Source organism: Ahaetulla prasina, chromosome 4 (assembly GCF_028640845.1).
Source record: "Ahaetulla prasina isolate Xishuangbanna chromosome 4, ASM2864084v1, whole genome shotgun sequence".
Classification (NCBI taxonomy): Eukaryota; Metazoa; Chordata; class Lepidosauria; order Squamata; family Colubridae; genus Ahaetulla; species Ahaetulla prasina.
Genome location: NC_080542.1, coordinates 109,148,495 through 109,172,325, shown reverse-complemented (window position 1 = coordinate 109,172,325; position 23,831 = coordinate 109,148,495). Strand labels below are relative to the sequence as shown.

At 34.2% G+C, this 23,831-nt stretch overlaps 1 protein-coding gene across 2 annotated transcripts in view; it reads right to left on the bottom strand.

The window, feature by feature from the left end:
• Nucleotides 1-23,421, bottom strand: part of MEOX2 (mesenchyme homeobox 2) — a 75,827-nt gene extending 52,406 nt beyond the window's left edge. The window contains exon 1 of one of the 2 annotated variants that reach the window (XM_058182038.1): nt 21,517-23,421. In XM_058182038.1, the coding sequence (XP_058038021.1) occupies nt 21,517-22,057 (541 nt within the window). In that variant the 5' untranslated portion in view covers nt 22,058-23,421. The remainder of the gene's footprint in view (nt 1-21,516) is intronic. The other variant, XM_058182037.1, reaches the window with a different exon arrangement.
• Nucleotides 23,422-23,831: the final 410 nt, after the last annotated feature.

Below are 23,831 nucleotides of genomic sequence, written 5' to 3'. Positions count from 1 at the left end.
GCATAAGACTCAGAGCACTCAAGAATAATTAAAATATATAGCAACCTTATCTGCAGAAGTAAACATCACTGTTCAGTTAATCATGTTATCATTTATGAACAAATATTAAAGCAAACCAAAACTTTAGTTTTCCACTTTTTAAAATGACATTACATTGCCCAGATCCCACATAACTGATAAAAATAAATATTAATCTACTCAAAATTGCAGGGAAAAAACCCTGAAAAATTAAAAGGAAAGAAACAAGTTGAAAGGAAATAGAAACTACATGTGGTGTCTGAAATTTTACAAGCTACCTAAAAAAATACCATTTGTAACCAGCAGTTAAACTCCACAATAATAGGTGTACATACTGGATAAAATATGTGTATTATTCCTCTAACAATAAATCAACTGTCAGCTTGGATAACCACATTTTCAGAAGCTGTTTTAAAAAATGGTTCAGCACTCCAACGTTGTTGGAAAGTCTGTTACTTCCCAGAAAAGAATAAAAATTAGGAAGTACAATTTGAAGAATAATAGTTTAATAAAAGTTTTGGGATTAGAAGGAAAATATAGTATTAAGTAAATAGATCCAAATTGAAAACCCTGGCAGACAGTATTGCAGATTAAACAATATTGTAAGAATTCACCTCAATAGGAAATACTTCTTCATCTAATAAACTGAGATATAAAATGATAAAAAAAAACCGAAGAAATATGATCAAGAACATTGAGCTAATTGTTTTCCCAAAGTTGGTTTAAGACCTTCTTTTACATAAACTTATCACAGACCCAACCTGAAAATTTGTGCAATATGTTTATTTTATTTATTTACTTATCAAATTTATAAAGTCATCCAGCTCACGAAAGGCGGTTCTGAATGACACACAAATAGATAACTCCAAAACTACCAAAAAAGTGAGTATGTGTAAAAAACACAATAATAAATATCCTAAAAATCAAACACATCAATTAATGCAACCATAAATAGAACATCAATAAGTGAAAGGAGAATCAAAATGTCTCCTTCAACAACAGAGCTCTCAAGGCAAGTTGATGGTAGCCCAGGCCTTGTAACATATATTATACAAGAGACTGCATATGAACTATCTCTGATACAAATATGCTCTTATATACGGATGAAAAAATGTAGTTCAAGATCTACACATCAAGTGTCTTGACTTTGCATTGAATGAAACAAATACGTGCCCTGATATATATCTAGAATGTTTGTCCTCTGTTTCTGGCTGAAACACTGCTGGCGATAAAATTGTGCATGTGGTGCTTTAAGAAGGTATACTTATAGCCTCTGTAATGGACAAGTCATTTTACATCTGAAGATCATGACCACTGGTACAATAGCACTACTGTTCTAACTAAACCCTTCAACCAGCTTTTGCCCGTATTTCCTCTAAAATTGTGGAAGGGTTATTTGCCTGAACCTAAGAGAAGTGTGTTTTCCTTGGCATAAATCTACTTACATCAATGAAACAATTTCCTTATGGAAGAAAATATTTAACAAACTGGATTGAAGCTGTATTTTAGTACAAGACATCAGAGTTGTATGTGTATTTACTTTGCTGTTCTCCGGCTTTGAAAGTAATTAGCAAAATTTCAAATAATAATACAACTCACCATAAACAACTCTCCCATCCAATATATATATATATATATATATATATATATATATATATATATATATATATATATATATATATATATATATATATATATATACACACACACACACACACATATAAGTAACTATAATATAGATAGATAGATAGATAGATAGATAGATAGATAGATAGATAGATAGATAGATAGATAGATAGATAGATAACCAGACTAAATAAGAACAAAAGCATCAAATAAATCATACTAAGACAGAAAAAAATTATTTATGTTTTTCTACCACACAAATGGTAGAAGTCTTAATCTTAACTAAAATATGCATATAAACATGCATGTTTTTCATTTAACTAACAACTGCCACTTTTTAAAAACAAATGAACAAACTTAAAGCTCTATTAGGCGTGCAAAACAATCCAGAAATATTAAATTTACTTCGAAATATTTTTTTTAATTCTAGAATATCAGTTCCAATCCAAGCCTTAATTCCATTTACATTTCTAATCTAACATATCTTTCTAGGTTACAAGATCATTATCATATGCTGGCTTAATTCAGAGTAATTCTTTTACAATAGCCATCAATCAATGTCTTTATAGAAAAATAAATTATAGGAAAAGAATAATATTTATTTTTTAACTTATTTTCAATCCAGTTAATTATTTCAATTGAATTGTGAGTCAGTTGAAATCCTTTAAGTGTTACAGTGATCACCAGTAATTGGTCACAGTTCCCATCTTCTAATTTTAAATGAAGAAATTCTTCATGAATTGCTAAATCAGGAATTTATTGAGAAAGGTAAATATATTTGAATAAACTTTGAATAGCTAGTCTGTTATTATCTTTTTTTCAACCACCATTTCTCAAAGTAAAGTACATGAAAAAAATTATATCTTGTGCAGCCTGATTTTTGTTAATCCAAAACTGCTTACTACAGATGAAGCTTTGGAATCCTACCCCATAAATATATATACAGTGTATGACTTTGATGTGTATGTATATTTATAAATTTCTGCCAGAAACTACATTCTCACAATAAAACATGGTCAGAACAAACATAATTAACATAGGTTGAAGTTAATCTCTATATTAAAATTAACTGCCTATAAATAGTCTCATTTATAAATAAATTAATCTCCATCTGAATATATCAAATGTTATATCTTGCTCACAGATAAACTGTTCTCACAAACGAACAGGATGGAGATGGGAAAAAGGAAGGGCAGGGATAAAAGTGCTTAGAGAAAGATAAAAGGCAGATTCTACTTCCCCCCCCCCCCATAAGAGATGATGGTCCTTAGAAACACCTCTTTTTTTGAGCAGTGATGTCTGCAGCCAGTTATACAGCAATATATTTTCAATGTTTCTTTCTTTTGAAGAGTTTTTGCTTGTCAGAGAACGTAAGATTATGTCCTCAAATTCATAGGGGGAAAGGACTATTGGGTAGACTTTTTAAAAAATTACCTTACTTATTTTATAGGAAGAAAAATAATATAAATTCAGTGGTATTTTTTTTTCTCCAAGAATTCTCTGGTTAAAAATAATGATAATTAATAAAGGCTTCTTCAAGTCAGACAGAACCTCCTAAAGTCTGTTCTGTTTTGTCTCTATTCAGCCCAGCTCTAGGAATATTGTTAAAAAAACTCGAAAGTAAAAACCTTAATGGACCATTTCTTTGTTTCATTGATATTTTTTATTCCGTCTGTATCACTTTCATAAATAACTCAAGGTGGCAAACATTCTTAATATTCCTTTCTGCTCCTTTTTTCATCACAACAACAAAACTGTAAGGTGGGGTGGGCTGAAAGAGATACTAGCCCAAAACCTGTCTGGAAACTGTAACAATGCATTCTTGAACACAAAGAGAACATTTAACAGTTGCTTTTTAAAAAAGCAAAATCTCTGGTTGGAAAAAAGCTGGAGGAAGGAAGAAATTAATTACAAACAAATGTAATGCAGTCTAACCAATCTGGTTAATTGCTTGCCCTGTTTTGGTCTCTTAACTAGTTCCCATATTTTTCTCCAGTGTTAGGAAAGAGTAGAGTTTTTTGCATATGGAGGTCCTGCACTATATTTTTGTGTTTTTTCTGCCATTAGCTGCAATCAGTTCAAGGGTTACATGGTCCACAAAAAAAGAATTTTAAGGACTGCATCCTGAAACAAAAGAATTTTCAGACACAAACATGGATTCTAAGCCAGCATTGATGGCACTGCAATGAAAGAAGTTTTCTTTCTTTTTCTATTAAAAACTGATTGTAAGAATATAATACAAATATATTTTATTGATTTATAAATAAAGGCATTTAGATGCTTAATCCAAAAAGGACCATAAGGCTTTCTTAGAAATGATAAAAGAAGATTTGCAACTCTAATGGGCTTCTTAGTAAGAAAGGCACAGTGAGCTGATCATTCAGACAAGAAGAAACATTGGAAATGCTGCTAAGTCATTTTTCTCTAGTCTCAACAGGAAGTTCTAGCTAGTTGGATCAAAATTTGTCAGAATTATATGCATGCTGATGTGGTAGGGATGCTTTGGTTCTTATAAAGAATAAACAACTCTTCCTGATCTCCTATTTGTCAGTTGACAGACACTGAGAAGAAAAAGAATAAACAAGAGTAAGAATAGGAGAAAAGAATGGCCTCTTGACGTGGAGCTCCTGATGCAAAACACAACTCTTGAAATATTTAAAGTTCTATGGTAACTCTAGATTATTTGCCAGACATGGCATGAAAGACATCTAATTTTTCTAACTTACTGCATGCCATTCTTCTGGATATATGCCCAGGATCTGTAATTAAGATTTAGTATAGGTTGGCTTCATTTTTAAGCATACATCTGGAAATAAAGCCACAGATGCTGAAAAGGTTCCTGCTGATAAAAAGAACAACAGAGGTCTTCCTGGCAACACCACCATGTCTGAGGTCTGCTTGGGTTTTTTTCCCCTAGTTTTTCTTTCAGTTCATCTTTCAGTTTTTACATACACATAGTGCTGGAACTAAGCCAGGGCTTTACAACTTAACCTAGGATCATTTGAAGTTTTATACCTACAACAGTATATTTCTAAAATTTATTGATTACCCCATAATAAATTGGTCTTAAAGAGATACAAGATGATACACCAAACATAGACACAACTCAGTCTAAGAAGAAATTGTGTTTGGGGGAGTTACTGGCAGACCTATTCTACCTGTCAGTGCCTCTTAAACAATCTGCATCATTTCTTAAATACACAGGATAACTGCACACTGCTGAAAAAATATGTTTGACACTCTAGTTGCATTGTATTTCCACCTCCTTAATACTTCCTTAAATCAAAAACACATTTTCTTAGAACTTATACACAACCATTGTGACTTCTTCTGAAAAATATTCAACCTACAGGAAACAATGTACTGCTTACCACCACCTTCCTATCAATATTTGCACTTCTTAAAATCTTCCCATCTATTTTACCATCTGTATTATAATTCAACAGTACCAAATTCATACACTCATCCATTTGTTCTATTTTGATACAATAATGTATAACTGGTAATTAGTCACTTTTTTATCCTGTAAATCACAACTACACTAATCTTTAATGCATTAATTTTTAGATCCATACTCTTATTCTATCACACAATCTATCCATTGTTCACTGCAGAACAACCACTCTCAACCAACCCCACTGAATTGCCGGTTGAGAAAACACACATATCTTCTCATATTTATTCAATTCACCTGTAACACTACATTAATTCCTTACACAGTTTCCATATTTACACAGATTCTGTGGTGGTGCAGTATTGCAGGCTAATTCTGCCAACTGCCAGCAGTTTGATCCTGACTGGCTCAAGATTGACTCAGTCTTCCATCTTTCCGAGGTCGGTAAAATGAGAACCCAGATTGTTGAGACCAATGTGCTGACTCTGTAAACTACTTAGAAAAGGCTGGCTTTTCTAAGCAGTATATATGAAAGTGCTTTTGCTATATTAAATAACTAGGGAAAATGACACATCCTTGCTTTACTCACTGCTTAATATTGCTTCAACAGTTCAATAAAATTATCATCATCTTTTGAATCATCATCATCATCATATAAATCAAATTAAAGAAACTTAAAAAAATAATCCATTATAACAGGAAAATATGTAAAACTAAAACCAAGCAAAATTAAAATTAAAATTTCCACAAATAGTTATTTAAATTTCAAACATTGGATAAATTTGTTGTACCTAAATGGAAATAAAATAAATGTGAACAAGTTAACTTAACAAAAAATTAAAACCAACTTTTATGTATCTGGAATTCCAGGTGAAATTGTTTTAACAAATGTCCTCCAAGTGGTTGTTTCAAATATTTTTTTTCATTATTTATATACATGTTCAAAAATTATGATCCATAGATGAACTAATTATGATACAATTATTCTATGCACTCTCATTTTTCTCTACGGAGAAACTGGCATCTGAAGGAAACTGTTATAGTACCCCAAAGGATAAAATGTGTAAAGGACACAGTTATATCAGCTACAATCAAAGAATCAATTCCCAAAGGTTTAAATGCATGTAATCAGCTGGAACTCTCTTTATGCAATGCTTATTATGCTTTTTAAAAATAACTTTGTGAGTGAAACAGATGATCCAAAGTTACAGTATGACAAATCCAAAAGAACTCTAAAGTGAAAGCAATATGCAATCCGTATAATTAATGGATTACGATTGGCAGCAAAATTGATAAAAGTCAAATAAAGCAAATACATCTTAAACATCCATTTTAAAAAGAAAATGTAGATTGTCCCTTAAAATGAAATTTGTTTGAATGCAAAACTTCCTGTCTTTTATTTAAAAAATAATATTCTAATATTCTTAGCATTATTCTGATTACTACAGATAATTCAGGTGTAACATCTGTAGAATTATTCCATTTCCACACCAAATAGCATAATTTCATTCTTAAATTATTAGTTTTGGAAATAAAGTAGAAGAAGACTCAGTTATTAATTTTTCTAGGAATCCATAACTACTTTCACTAGGATACTGGGTAAGAAAAAAAAAAGTTTGGTTAAACAATTCAAGATTTTTTCACTGTTGTCTAATCCAAAATAAGTGTTTGTTAAGAAACTGTAAACAGAAAATGAACACATTTAGGTTTATGCAAAACTAAAATTAACTGTTCCGTTATTGTAGTTAAGTGGCCAATTCTCCTGCAGTCCATAAAGTAGAATGCTAAGTGTTTAAATAGGCTATAATTTTTTTCTTCCTTCCTGCGAAAGGTGATTTAGTTGTTATATAAATAAATCTGCCAAGAACACGCTTCAAAACTTCTAAAACATCTTTTTTATACTTCCTGAGAGGTACACCTGTCCTTGTTTAGATTTCTTTGCTTCCGTTTCTACATTTATTTTCAAACCAGTTTAAAGAGGTATGAAAATATTAATCTAAATGGTGATTCATATTTGCAAATGCCCATAGCAAGATTAGCAATGCTTGACAGAAATAAAAATAAATGTAAAAGAACAAAGACACTTAAAATAGATACACTAACATCCTGAGCAAATGCCAAAGAAATGAAATCATACGCCTAAACCATTCAGCAATGTTATTCAGTAAGCATTTTCAGACTTCTCTACCTAATAACTTCACTGAAATATTATTTTAATTAAATGATTTTTTAATATCAAATGCATTAAATTTTGCTAAAGAAACACAACAGCCTTTAATTATATAAATACTTTAAACTGCCATTCACCTGAAAGATACGTTATTTAATTATATTCTTAAATATGAAGTTCATATTAATTTATTTCCTATAATAACTTCACTATGTGATATGTAGTTAAAGAGAACCATGAGTCATGTTCAACAACTGAAATCTTTCTCTAACTGAATTTAAAAATAAAAAATTATCTTCCTATTCATTATAGGTGTTATGTATCTTTCTCAATCTCCATTCTTCTACCAGAGGCCAGGAAGAAATTTGATGGTTCAGTGCAATATTTTAGATGTCCCTAAATACATCCAAATCCAGATCCAGATCTGGATGTGTGTGTGTGTGTATGTGTGTGTGTGTGTGTGTGTGTGTGTGTGTGCACGTGCGCACGCATGCACACATATGTGTGCACATTAATAAAATAAATACTTTTTTGTTTTGTAATTGTGGTATTTGGGGTTTCTACCATAATTATTTTGTGTTGTACAAGTAGTCTTTGACTTAAAACAGTGCATTTAGTGATTGTTCAAAAATATAATGTCACTGCAAAAAAGTTTCTTATACTTATGACCATTGCAGCATCCCTATGATCACATGATCAAGGTTCAGATGCTTGGCAACTAGTCATATTTATGACAGTTGCAGTGTCCCAGGGTCTTGTGACCAGCTTTTGAGACCTCCTGACAAGCAAAGTCAATAGGGAAGCCTGATTCACTTAACAACTGTGCTATTAACTTAATAACTGCAATGATTTATTTAACAGCTGAAGCAAGAAAAGTCATAAAATGGGACAAAATTCACTTAACATATGCCTCACTTAGCAATAGAAATTTTGGGCTCAATACTGATCAAAGCTGAGGACTACCTGTACTTTGACAGGAAGGAAATTGTGTTTCAGTTTGTGCAATTGTGGGAGACTAAAGGAACTTTCTTGACCCAAAATTCTAAACATGAAAAATAAACAAAACATTAGAAATCTTCATACCCTGTGTTTAAGAAGTAATAGAAAACACAAATTCCTTTTAAAATGGGAGGACATGAATATAATGAAAAAATTATGTAAAGTAACAGCAGATTTCTTTTCATTGCGATGACATCCATTATATCCCTTACAACTCTCAGCTGCTTAGACTTTTATGAATTCTACATAATAATAAATATAAGTAAATCCCATGGAGGTTGACAAAACTTACAAACACATATGTAAGATGTCATTAACTTTTTAATCTGTTCATTTAATTCTAATCACCCAAGACTTATACTGCATTTCTAAATGAACTTTTTTTTCCAGGAGTAATATGTGCAGGATATTTTACAAAGTTTTGTTTTGACATCTTAAAAGTATTAAAGAGTATTAGAAGGGCATTTAATAAAATACGGAGATATTCTGGGTTGTTGTTGCTCACCTACTTGTATATATATTTCACTGAAGAACTACATTTCATGTGTTGTGGTAAAAAAGACAAGCAGTTTTCAATTTTCCCTGCTGTTTACGTTACTTGTCTGTGCAATAACATATATCAAAAGGAAAAAAAAACCTTCCAATTACTATTTTAATTTTGCAAAAAATTGAAAGTCCACCATACAGAGCTAAGCCAGTAATATTTTGTACTTTATTTTAGCCATCAATATTTTACTAGCTCAAGATTTAAAAAATATGGTATACAAACTTTCTTCACAATAATCAAAATTCTGTATCAAGAAGAGAGCTGTAATCTTAATAAGTTAATTAAATGCATTTGATATGCTTTTTTGAGTCCAATTTCACTCACCAAATGAATACCTCCCCTAAGTAGGGGAATAAAGAGTTATAACACATTTACAAAGAAAAAAAAATATTTGACCATTCAATTTTCCTAATAGTTTTTGGTATTTCAACAAGCGCCTCCTAAACCTGGCCTGTAGAAGGAAGAGAGTAGACTGATAGTTTAAAAAAAATCAAGGCCCACAAAGGAATAACTGCCTCGTCAATCAGCTATTTGGCAGCTAGAGCACAGCAGCAGTGATGGAGCTATCAGTGAAGGCTGGAGAAGTTGGGGGCCCTTGCAAATGGGCCTTTCAGAGTGGAAATAGCAGCAGAAATCTAGGCTGCAAGATCCTTTATTGTGGCAACAACATTTTGGTGGCAATGGATTATTTTTCAGAAATGTAGGGGATCAGGCCTCCTTAGTGGGCCACATGCCGTTTATAGGCTACATGTTGTATAGGCCTGTCCTGAACACTTTTAATTCTATCTAAAGGCTAGCTAAAAGCTTAGCTCTCCTTCCTTTTCTTTTTAGGACTGTAATCTAACTGAAATAAAATTGGTTAATCACTATTTTGACTTTTGTTCCACGATTACATGCTTGAGTTTTTAGCGACAAGAAAACATAATCAGGTTTACTTTTTTCATATAGGTAGCAGCACCGAGAAATTAAAACTTCAGAACAAATAAAGGTAAAAATAAAGGTTCCCCTCACACATATGTGCTAGTCATTCCTGACTCTAGGGGGCAATGCTCATCTCCATTTCAAACCTGAAGAGCCAGTTCTGTCCAAAGACAGCTCTGTCCAAAGACGTCTCCGTGGTCATGTGGCCGGCATGACTAAATGCCAAAGGAACGCAGTTACCTTCCCACCAAAGGTGGTCCCTATTTTTCTACATGCTTTTTTTTATGTGCTTTCAAACTGCTAAGTTGGCAGAAACTGGGACAAGTAACAGGAGCTCACTCTGTTATATGGCACTAGGGAGTCAAACCACTGAACTGCCGACCTTTCGATCAACAAGTTCAGCATCTTAGCCACTGAGCTACTGCGTTCCTTTTCAGAACAAATAACCCATATGTAAAATTTTCATGGTGATACAACTAATGAAAATTAAGGCAAGGGAAATATTGAGATTCATAAAATAACTTTTCAAGGAAGGAATTAAACTATTCCACATTTTTATATAACACAGGATGTGCATTACATATACACATGATGATGATGATACAGAGATTAAAGTGCATTGTTTCAAAATAGGTGATTAAACTTTTTAAGTTCTTTATTTTAAAAAAGGCAGTTCTCTTATTAGATGTGACCAGTTAGTTGCGTTTTCTTTTCTTTTTTTATCACTTTCCAATTTTAAATTTTATGTATTTATATCAGATGGATTTTATTTTACCCATTTTGAAAATTAATGTCTTTTACTAGTCATCTTTACTAGTAGCACTAGTCATCTTTACTAGTAGCACATCTTTACTAGTAGCACTCAATGCCAGGGCACTGAGTTTTTTTCAGTTCCCTTTGTGTGGAAATCAACCACACTGTCCAACAGGTGTGAGCATAGGAAGATTCCTTCAGCTGCACCTCATTTCCACTTTCTGAATATTTTATCTCAATAGCTGAACCAAAGTGGCTTCTGGGTTTCCTGGAAGCCCTCTGCTTCAAAGAGAAAATAGTGATTTGTTTATTTCAAAGGAAATTGAGGCCAGTCAGTGATGACAGATTTATTAGTTATGTGAACATCTCTCTCTCACACACACACAGTCATGCTGGATGGGCTCGATTCTAAGCAGAAATTCATAATAAGAGATGAGGGTTTGGATTGTACAGCAACATAATACTATGAATGCTGAAAATAAGCCTTTAAGTTATCCTTTTATAATTAGGTCTATTTCACATATCATTGAATATTATATTGTTATTATGGTCTAGCTAAAAACTGACAATGAGCAACTCCGATCATTTTAGGAATTAAAATTCTCAAGGTAATTTGAAAATTCCCAGATACAAGGAACATGCTTAGCTTATAGTCTATTAAAATGTTACCGATAATTCCTATTGTTTACAGAATTGTAAAGGAGGTTGTTACAAAGGGGCAATCTATTAATCATGATATAAAAAATCATAGATAAGTCGAACACGGGGGCTGATTAGACATAAACTACAAAAATCAAAAAGAGCAGACCCAGCTGTTCTTAAACATAAAATGAAGGTATATTATAATAAGACAGTACAAATCCTTTTTAGTGAAGAAAATCTGAGCTTTATACAACTAGTGCAGCCTTCCAGAAAGCATAATGACTATTCTAATAGCCGTATCACTCAGAAAAGGCAAAGCATCAGCAAGTTTGGCTAACTGCTGATTTTCCATTATATATGAAAGATTTGATTGCAGCAAGCAGTGAAATCCAATCAGGAAATAATCTTTGATCCAGATTAATTTTGATTTAAAATCCGATGTCTCAGCCAAACATCTGTAAAACTGGTCACTTGGAAAATATATGTTACTTTCATCAGAATAAAAAAAAATAGTCTTGCCTCATATCTATAGACAGAATTAATTGAATAATATCAGTATTTTACACAGATAGAAATCCATACTAGACTTAACATTCAAATATATTTCTGCCTGATTTTTTCTTGTTCCTTCAACTCAGCATTTATTCCTGGTAACTGCCTGTCCCTGCAGTTTTCCAGGATATGTTTCCAGAAGTGGTTTGCATTGCCTTCTTTCCAGGGCTGAGGGAGAATTACCCTCCCAAAGTTACTTAGCTGACTGTGCTGAAGGCAGACTTAGAACTCAGGTTTTCCTAATCTTTGTGATTCATTAAAGATTGATCAGGTAACAATAAGAATGAACTATCTAAGGATCTTGAACTGTGGGGTTACAATTCCTCCCTTTCAAGCTGGAACATGAACTAGTTTGGTAGTGATATTTTTTTAAGCAAAAAAATTCTGCTGGTAATCAGATTATTTTCAAAACATTTATTAAACTTTACTTTATTAGGACAGGCCAAATAACAGAAAAATCTGCAAGTGACAGATATGCGGCTCAGATACAAACAACCAGATCCACATAAGAAAAGTTCAATAAGCTGTTTTATTGTTCAAGCCTATAGATAGGAATCTTCTCAGACTGGCAATTTGTGGCTAGGTAAGTCTAGATAAGGTTCAAGTATTCAAGGGGGAAGTCAGAATTTCTCCTCTTATGCACACTAGGGTTTCCAGGCTAATTCCCCATTTTGTAGGCCTCCGCTGATTCTCTCTGTCTTTCTCTAACATCACCTAAGGTTGTGGTCTTGATTTTCATTTGAATTTTGTTAACAGCATTTTTTGTGATTCAGCTAGCTTCTGCTTTTCTATTAGGAGATTAAATTTGAGAAATAGATGCCCAGTTCAATAAATAATCATAGTCATTTACTCTAAATTCAACAATGAAATTTAAAATCTTACGAACCCTGCACTGTCATGACTGTAGACAACCACAATAGCAGCTAGAAGCTATCAAATGTGCTGAATTAGTTTATGGGCCAGGCTAAAAGTATCTGTCATAAATATTTAATTTCAATGGCATTGTTTCAGCTTGTCTGATTTCTTAAAGATAAGACAAAAAAAAAAGGCCAAAGCTGCTGCTTGTAATTTTAGCAGAGACCTTTTCCATTCATTAGAATTTAAGCTTCATTCATTTTTTAAATATAATTTTCTCAATAGTTTAATATAAAAAAGTGAATACAAACAATATCACAAAAAACAATATTTCAATGGCATGGTCTTTCAGATATTGCTGGACATTTATTCTTTCCTGCCTAACATAAAAAGGGAAATTTAATAGATACATAGGTGCAGTTACAAGTCTTCCAAAATAAGTATTTCAGAGGTGCACAGACTGATATAAACAGCCTACCTCTGTCTCACTTGGCAAATGATGGGATAAGAAAATCAGAGTCTGGACAGACTGAAAACAGACTGTAACTGGGTGGCCACTGGAAGTCTACTAAAAAACAGCAACAAATAAGAAACAGTGCAATCTGTGGAGTTGGATTTTTGAGAAATACATGTGTTTGTTAAAAAGGGAAATGCATAAAGCAAATAATATAATTGCTTAAAAATAAAGTTAAGATGGTGCGTATGATTGTAATTAGTAAATCTGTATGGTTTGAATAGAGTAATATTTAAGGTTTTTTTTCTTTACTTGTTACTTCTCAAATGGATAAGATTCCTGCAGATCTTAAATATCTGTGAAATCCTTTTATTGTCTTTGGATAATATAATGATTTACTATCCTAGGCTGATACTCATAAGATTATTTTATTTCACAAAAATACCATGAAATTTGGTTTTTTATAACTAAGATTAATTTAGCATTCATAAAAATCAAGTAATTTATACATGGCTAGAGGCAGGTTAGCTTAGACAAAAAGCTGTAAAAATATCTCCAAAATAATTGTGCATATGCAACTCAGTCATGACACCTATTTTTCCTTCATTTCATTCCTAAAACAGAAGTCTTTGGAACTGAGTTTTTATTTTTTGCCAAATTGTATGGTGCTTTTCTGAAATGGGAGCAGGCCAAAGGCACCATTGGGATTAGTAGTAGAACAGTCAATGTTTAATTTATATGCTCATTTCAGCTATACCTAAATACCATGGAAGTCTCCATTGCTTACATCCAATTGACTTGGAGTTTGCAGTCCAACACATTCTAAGGGACACATGAAAGTAAGCCGCTTCAAACAAGGCTTGAAAAAAAAGCCAAGATTTCATGGAGCACAACAAAGGAAACTGTTATATTAATTTCCACTTTGTTCTTCAGAAAATTAAACAGCTTTACTTATTCTTTGCTTTATTAAATGCTTCTGTAGCCAATCTTGCAGGGATTCTGTAGCTAACGCCTATTTGGAAAGGAAATCTTCAGGCTTGTGGAGTTAGGAAAGTGACTGAAGTTGAAAAACACAATAAAAGAAGATATTAGCAAATTAGTTCTACATTATTCTCAAGCATAGCTCTTTATTATTTTTAGTCATCTTTTTTAATGGAATAAATGCCAATAAATAACGAAGAAGTAATAAGAATTATGGGTCAAAAACTTCACAAAAAGAATTTCAAGGGATAGAGGAGTGAAGAAAAGAATCAGGATATACTTTGATCCTGACAACATTATTAAAAGTATAGTGAAACTTGGAAGTAAAAGGTTTTTAATTTCTTTCATTGGAAAACAAATTTATTTTTATCATCTTGTTTTAAAAGTAATCAGAAAACCTCTTCTGTCGCTATTGTAAATACTTATAATTCATAGTTTCTTATTATTAATTTGAAGCCACTTTTTATGTCTTAATGAATGAATGTTGGAATGAAACAATGACATATAAGACATATGAAAATTAATCTTTAGTGGATGTCATTTAATTAACAAGATTACATCATTGATTGGATCTCTGTGGTCTTGTCTCTAGCCTTGGGCCTGACATAAAGCCACACAAGAACATATTAAGATATAGTAGAGTAACATCTGAAATGAGAACCAGGGATTCCAAGCTACAGATGGTGGTTATCTGCTTGGCTTCAAAACCATCAAATACTATACCACATCCATTATTTCAGGAAGGCAGGAGCAGAAGCCCTACATTTAAGCTTGAAGACTAATAAGGCTATTTACATCTTCTGACTGCTAGTATTCATCTGTATGTGTGAGTGAGTGTTGGTGTAAAATATATGGCTTTATTCTTGGTCTAAAATTAAATTTCTAATCTAGTCAAGCTGTAATCTTCCTGCCAAGTCTGGCCAAGATGCTAAGTTAAATTCCCAAGGGTTGGCAGATCAATAATTTGCTGCCAAATCATGTGTGGAAAAGGTGATCAACATGACTTTTGTCTCTGTGCTAAAGAAGAGAAAAGATTTTAGGTTACTGCACTGACTTTCAGAAAACAGAATCATTCATACCAGGGGTGAAATCCAGCAGGTTCTGACAGGTTCTGAAGAACCGGTAGTGGAAATTTTGAGTAGTTTGGAGAACTGGCAAATACCACCTCTGGCTGGTCCCAGAGTGGAGGGGGAATGGAGATTTTGCAATATTCTCCCCCAGGAGTGGGGAGGAAATGGGGATTTTGCACTATCCTTCTTCTGGAGTGGGGTAAGAATGGAGATCTTGCAGTATCCTTCCCCTGCAACACCCATCAAGCCACACCATGCCCATCAAGCCATGCCCACAGAACCGGTAGTAAAAAAATTTAGATTTCACCACTGATTCATACTGTTCATGGTACACAGGTTATGTAATTAAAACTTACCATTGAACTTAATGCATAATTATTTGTGTAAAAGGAAAATAAGCTGGGTCTTGAATTGTATTCTATTAAGTTGAATTTTGTGGCAAATGTTTTTATAGTTCTAACATAATAAAGTGTTTCATTTAAAAGGTATGTCAAAAAAAGGAGTGAGGAAGAATGATTTCCAAATTATCTGCTTAATAAATGTTTACTATCCTAATGGTCAAAGCTATATTCTGCTTTATTCCTTTACAAATAATAAAAGATGTTAATATACTATTTACCATAAAATAATGTAACTCTGAAATCTGCTCCAATAAAACAATTTTCAAGAAAGTTTACATAGCCTTCTAAAAAGCAAATAGACCCAAGGAAAGTAAAATCATTTGCAGGGTGGGAGTTGTAAATTCTGAATGCCATGGAACTGAATGAAATTCAGGAACAAGTTGATAATCAATATCGATCAACAAGATTAGAAGATGGAGAGAGGAGAGGAGAGGAAAGGAGAGGAGAGGAGAGGAGAAAAGAGAAGAGAAGAGAAGAGAAGAGAAGAGAAGAGAAGAGAAGAGAAGAGAAGAGAAGAGAAGAGAAGAGAAGAGAAGTAAATATGTCTTGCTTAGAAGCCAAAAAGATATATATTGCTACAGTCTTTTAAAAGAATCTATTCCAGCTATGTAATCGAAAAACTACAATTGGCCTTGACTTTTCCAATTAAGAAATTTCCCTTTAGCCAAATCTTTTGAAATATATATGTATAATAAATTTACATTTTTTCCACTGGGATTTAATAATTACAATAAAAAGTTAAAACCTGTTTTTTATTGCCTTATAACTTTTATGAGTGGGAGAAGCTGATTATAAACTGAAGCCATAAATACTAAAACACACCTGCTCCAACCCATAATAATTGAGATAAATTCCAGTGATTCTTAAAATAAAACTTTCCATTTTAAAGCTAAATTACTGGGAGGAAGCTAACTTTTTTTAAACAAGTACAATACATTAAAATGCAATAATTAAGATTTGTTTCCTTTTACATTAAGCTTAAAATTAGCTGTCTGCAGAAGGGAGTATCTATTCTGATTCTTTAAAATAAATATGAAATCATCTTTGATAATCATCATCTGTTATGATTCCAAAAGAATATACTATAAAGCCCCTCCCTTCTCCCCCCTCACACCCCCATGAACAGAAAGCTTTGAACTCTGATAAGGCAACACCCATCACCACATGGAAAACTGCATTTTAATTTGGAGAGACTTCAGAAGCAGCTTGCATTTGGTACTGGTGTCTACCATTTAGACAAATGGAATGAAAAATGTTAGGGCTTGTACTGCCAATATTAACCAGGAACCAAATGCTCTACTTAAATGACCAAAACATTTCCTATGGAAATTTTTTCCTGTTTCAATAGAGGAGCATTTCCCATGTCCTAACAAAAGTTCAAAAGCAATTCGCCATGCGGCATGGAGAGTTGCTTTTTAAGAAATAGGAACCCCAAGTCCCAATAGGCATCAGGCATGTTGATAATGAAACCTAGTATCGTTAACAAATTAACTCTCTCCAGAAGGAAATCACAAAGAATTCTATTTGCTTGTTTACACTTAACAGTGTGCTGAAAGGTTTAAGAACTTTGATGAATCGGTTACAGTGTTCTTTTTGAAAAGATATACAGGTCATTTTTCTCACTGAAATGTTTTGGAGAGTAATTAGATAGTTACTAAAATATTGTTAACACACATTTATCAAATCATTTTCTTCTACATTTATATCACTAAACGTACATGTTTTTTTCAAAGGCAATTCTTGGAAAGTACACTAAATATTTACAAAATAATCCATCAAACATTACTTCTGGACAATCTCTATCCATTGGAGGTAACATAGGACTTTTATATTAGGGCTACTTCAGTATAGAAAACTGTACATCAATTGTACTTAAATCGAATTACAAAATCATAACCCATTTATCTAAAACATTAAAGCACATAAACTCTGCATCTGATGTTTAAATATGGGATAACAACATATATTACAATAGAACTCGAAATTTTAGAAAAGCTTTATTTTCTTAATTTTTGAAAAAAATTAATATATGTATCTAAAAATCTATCCAATTCTTTTTAATTTTGTGATCTATAGTCAGATCATTAAATATTTTAACAAGTAATCAAAAATAAATGCTAAAATCTTTTTACCTTTCAACCATCATTTTGTTAAACTGATGTTATTGCCCCCTGAATTTAATTGGCCTTGCAACCTTTCATTGTAATTGGGGCTGCAGGGTCAGAGTTTTTTAATTGCCTGTGTGGCCTTAATACAAACTGTAGCATCACATGAAAGGAAGATGAGAACATATTATCAGCTCAAGAAAATAATGAAGATGGACATATACTAAATAATATTTTGGAATTCCAACAACAGAGTAGATAGTGGAAGAATAAAGAAGTGAAAATATATATAATCTCCCTCCCTCCGTCCCTCCCTCTCTCCCTGTCTCATTATCTAATTTCCTATTTCTTAACCATATATCTCCCTTTAGAGATGTTAGTTTTACCAGATTTAAATTCATTTGTGATATTTTAAGATATTATTATAAATATTACACAATATTTCCTGGAATAAAAAGGTGAAATTATAGGCAATATGTGTTACTTAAAATGACCATTTTTTTTTGCTTATGTTGCATTATCTTAGAGAAAATGGGTATATTTTGTCAAAATAAGCTTGTGGCAACAAAATATAAGCAATGGTCTGTTACTTTTGATTACTATATTATTTACTGTGACATCATACTCTACTTTACTGGGTTTCTGTTATATTTTATTATATGCTGGGAAATCTTTATTGTCCAAGGAAAATTGATATAAGACAGATTAAAAATTATATTTGTTCAGCTTTCCGTAAGTTTCTTTTGGATACAGAAGCATAATTAGAGGGCCCTGGCTTCTAAGGTATGTCCACTTTCAGTATCAGTAATCAACCCAGGAGTATACTCAGGGAACAGACATGCTCACAGGAATAAACAGCATCAGAAGCAGCTCAAGATATCCTCAGACTGAAGCTATCAAATCTGAAGTAGATCTCAAGTAGAGAAAAGATAATTTTCTATTTCTCTTCTCCTGGTACCTAATCTCTACCCTTGGAACAGGTAGTCTTTGACTTATGACCACAATTGAGCCCAAAATTTAAGTAAGAAGTAAGAAATTTGTTAAGTGAGTTTTGTCCCATTTTACAACTTGCCACATTTGTGAAATGAATCACTGAAGTTGCTAAATTAGTAACATGGTTGTTAAGTGAATATGGCTTCCCCATTGACTTTGCTTCTCAGGTCATAAAAGGGGATCGCATAACCCCGGGAAACTGCAACCATCATAAATATGAACCAATTATCAAGCACCTGAATGTGAATCACGTGGCCATGGAGATGAGAAAAATGGTCTTAAGTCACTTTTTTCAGGGCCATTGTAACTTTGAACAATCACTAAACTAACTGTTGTAAGTTGAGGACTATCTGCATATATTGAGGCTATCTGTCATTACTTACCTGAAGCCTCTTTCCATTTTTGCGCCACCCACAAACCACAATGTCCCCCTATAGAACTGCCTAGATTTCTGTATGGGATCATGTTGGCCCTACAGGAGAATAAATAATATATTTTTTTTAAGTCAGGAGCCCTATGCCTAAAACCAACAATGTGACTGACAGACCTGCCTTGTTATCTCTGTTTCTATATAGCATCTATGCCAATGTTTTATAAAGCACAAACACATTGCCATTTATATTGTATGTATTCCACAAATAATTCAACACCAGATATTATCGTATGGAAGAAATAACTAAAGAATATTTTCGCTATTGTTTCCTCTCAACAACTGTAAATCAATACTTAAAGTGTCTTGTAAAACTTTTTTAAAATTTCTTTATGTTATAAAAGTTTTTTTTAATTAACGTACTCTTACGTTTATGGCTTTACATCTTTTATTTTAAATATATTTATGTAAATATAAGAAATGATAAGATACAAATATGGTAAACATTATACAGCTCCATAAAAATATTCAGATACATAAATAAATATAATCTATTTATCATAATATATGCAGAAAAATTTGGCATATTAAAATATATGGTTCTGATTATCTTAAATATCACTATCTTAAATTTTCAATCCAAAGTTACATATATTAAAAATACTTTTCTAAAGTATATAGTAGTGTATTTTTTATACTACATAAGAAAGATAAATGATAGATATATGCCTATGAATGCCAATTGATATTATAACCTTATATTGGAAAGCTAATCACACTGAATTTTTTCTTTGTAAAGCATGAGCATTAAACTATAATTAAAACTAACTCCCAAAGTTTTATAGAATTGTGTAATGATTACTTTTATTTGATTGATAGATAATTATAATTCAAATAAATGCCAATTCATGTCTCTTTCAAATCTTTAGCCTGCTGCTTTATTTTGTCAATTACTAGACAATTATACTAAAATTTAAAAAGTTGCTATAATTCTAGTTTTCTTCATCTAATTAACACAGGAAATAGTTGAAACAATTCTAAATTGATAAAATATGTACCATTCGAAAAGCCATCTATTTTTTAAAGTAATAGAATTTTCAGTAAGAGATTCAGCTTCCTTCTTATTTTTTGTCATAGACAGAAATCCTTCACATTTCTGTCTAAAGTCAGCTATATACCATCCCATTGCATGTGTGTGAAGATGTGTGTGCATATATACAAATCTATTTCTTACCTTTAGGAGTGTTATAATGAAACGTCCTTCATCCAGGACTGCCTGAAGATTTCTTACCCATTTAACCATTTTTATAGAAAAGTATATTTTGTAACATAGTTTTTAAAATGCAATTCAAATCAGCTTTTCAGTTTGTCTTCCTAAACTACAAGACAGAGTACAATAAGTTTCAAAACGAGTAGGACTCAAAATATTTTGCATTAAACTGTCAAGGAAGTACATTTCTATATAACAGTCCTAAGAATTCAGATATAACTATGTATAGTTTTGCACTTTTAAATTTCAAAGTAGATCATGACTTTTACTTGATCAAAACTTGGAATTCTTTTCTAAATAAATATACATACTTTAATATATACGCATACATATGTGGATACACACATACGTACATACACAAACACACACATAAAATTTACTATATATAAAAGCAAATTTAAATATATATTTAATAATACAAATATAAATCAAAAGTATCTAACTAAGGATGATAAAGCAAGTCAAGTATAGTGAAATTAGTGTGCCAATATGCTAAATTAAATTACATGAAATAATTGCATTTAGAGCAGGAAGATTCAAACACTCATATTTATACACATACAGTTTCATTTGATTATTTTTATGTACTTTTTGAGGCCTAGGCATCCATTTCTACAACTTCATTTGAAAAGTAGAATGATTTGCATATTTATGCTATTTTCTTCATTCTATAAGCCTAACTAAAATAAAACTACAGCAGAAATTCTACCAATGTCCCAGAATTTCTTTAGATGGGAAGTCCTAAAAAAACTCTGGAATTTACTCCTTAACTGGGGAATGGTACTTTTTGTGAGCATACATTCATCCCTATCCTTTTCCTTAGGTAGAAACTTGATAAGAAAGAAAAGATATAGTTGGGTTTAGGATAAACCTGAATATCAGATGCTCCCAAACTGCATTCTTTAGGAAGGCTGTGATTTCAGGGATTCGGCAAGCTCTTAGAGCAGGAGTTCAAGGATCCTAACTCCAAGGTGTCCTAATCCAAGTCCTTAACACTTGTGACTATCTCTATCTTGAGGTATGGAGCACCAAATATAGTCTTTTAATTAGTGTAGTGATAGGCCGGTGGCTAAGCTCTCGCATGCTACAACTGAAGTCTTGTCACTACCACGCGAGGTATCAAGCGCTCATGTGCCGGAGGCTAACAGAACAAATCCAATACCGACTTCAGATGTTTCAGAGTTGCCGGATCGCCCATGCCGGGTTTTATTTTTTATTTTTTTCTTCTCCTTTTCTCTCTCTCTCTCTCCCCCTCCGTCCCTCCCTCCCTCTCCCTTTCTCTCGCACACACACACACACACACACACACACACAAAGGGGGGGAGGGAGGCAGGGAGGGAGGGAGAGGGAGAACCACTTTCCCGGACAGAAGATACGCAAGGGAGATGGCTTTACCTGAGCTGTCGCTTTTCCGCTTGCCCATTCTTTTCTCCGTCTCCACCGGGGACAGCGCTTGCCTGCCGTAATCTCCCGGAGCGCACGCTGCTCCTGCCGGGGTGCCGGTCCCCAAACTTGATGAATTCGAGCACAGTCCTGGGGGACTACTAGCTAGCTCCGGGGGTCCAGCCGAGTCGGGCTGAAGGCACAGGCTGTGTCTGGATGAGGCGGACTGGGGCGGTGGAGGCGGTGGCGGGGAAGTCATCTGCGGGATGTGCCAGTTGGTCTGTAACGACTGCTGGTGCTGCTGCTGTTGTTGCTGGTGATGGTGGTGGTGGTGATGGTGGTGGTGGTGGCCCCTGTGATGCTGGCTGCCGAACATGCCCTCCTCGTTGGGGTATCCCGCTATGATGCAAGAGGAGGAGGACGCGGAGAGCTCCGGGTAGGACATGTGATCGGAGCGGCCGTGCAGGGCAAGCGCAGACTGTGAGAATGGGTGCAAGCCCTGGCCAGGGGGATGATGAGGACTGCGCAGGCAGCCGAAAAGCGTGTGATCCATGGCATGCGACAGGGCTCCGAGCGGCCACCCCACTGCCAGAGAACGCCCGCCGGAGGATAAGGAGCGACCCGGTCCTCCCCTCTCCTCCCAGCCACTTCTAAGGCCGGTGGCTGCGCGCCGCGACGCTCGGGTGTAATCCAGATCTCCTGCGCTTGGCTACCAATCCCGGTCGTGGCTTTGCTCGGATGTTTCAAGAAGCGGCCGCTCGGGGCTCTCAGGCAGTGGAACAGAGGTGGTCCCGCTAATGCTCGGAGGGGGAAGCGCCTCGCCGAAGTTATAAATACAGGAGTGTGTAACGTGAGCCGGGGGCTGGCTTAGCGGCGCGGCGCTGACCACATACGAACGCCAGCCCAACAGCCACCCCAACAACGACCTGCAGCTGCCCACCCCCGACCCCAGTTCAGCCTCACTCTTGCTTGCCAAGAGTCGGGTCAGTCCCAAGAAGCAGGCAGTTTCAGGACCTTAATAAGCCCTGGGCGAGAAACCTATAGGGGGCCCAGCCTGCCCTCATCCGTGGCCCTTCCAGAGCCGAGCTCCGCCCAACACGCCCCTCATAAGGTGCGGGGCATGAAGGCTCAGATCTTGCCTTTATGTGGCGCAGAACAAGAGTGCAGGTAAGAGAAGCACACCTATCCCACCTGGAGATTCCTTCTACTTCTGTATTACCTCGTTTGGGCTAGGGATGGATATACTAGAAATAAGGATATTTTAAGAAGTGCAACCAGGAAAGTCTGGAAGGACAACATTTAGCTATCATGTTCTTTAGGACCTTTTGTGATGAACACTGCGTAAAGTATTCTTTCTGAGCAGCATGAAGGAAAGGATTTGGTTTATTCCAGATGTGAGCAAGGAATCATATTTTTGGTGTAACCCATGTCTTTTTACTAGACCTTCTAGAGATCACTTTCTCATTTATTCACCTGCAATAACCATAAGTAGTGTAGTGATATGAAATAGGGCCATTGGAGCCAAGGTTCTGATTATGTCCAGGAAAAAGAAGAATGTGTAAGTGAAAGGACCAAGTGACTCTACAAATTGCCTGATATTTCTCTGCCCAACTTTGAATGATCTGGAGAGTGAAAGTGAATTGATACTGCCCAGGACTAGCTGCTCCTATATATGTTTCAATGTCTTTCTACTTTCCACTTTCAGTCACTTGAAAAGTGTCATACCTTGTAGGAGCCTCTAACAGTATCAGCTCAAGCATTACTGTGCCTCAGCATGTTGTATGATCCTGGCTGCTGAACATTCAAAACCAATGTATTCTTTGGAAATATCCAAATCAGAAATATCCCCTACTCGGTGCATTTTTCACCTTGCCAAGGCTTTTGTGATCCAGTTACTCACATTTCCCTATCTGTACAACACAGTTCCTGGAAGTTCAGGCTAGCACATTGAGCATTACATTCATGTTGATTGTGGACTTAAAACATCTTCACACAAAAAGTAACAATGCTAAAATCTCAGTTCATTTCCAATCTTCAAGCCAAAGTTGAAGTCAAATTAATAGCATCCATTTATTTCAGCCTGTTTATTCACAAAGTTGGATGGTTGCAGCTTTCAATCATCAATGGCTACATTTAAAAAGCAACATTCATAGAAATGTATTAATACGATCAACCATAGTTTTAAACATATCCTTTGTGATGCGAAAGAGATCCCAGGTGTGTGACTTTGTTAGAAGTTTGCCATTTGATCATGTAAGTGGCAAGCTTTTTCTGAATTGGATGATTTTGAAAACAGTACTGTAATTTATCTTTTGAGATTCTATTTT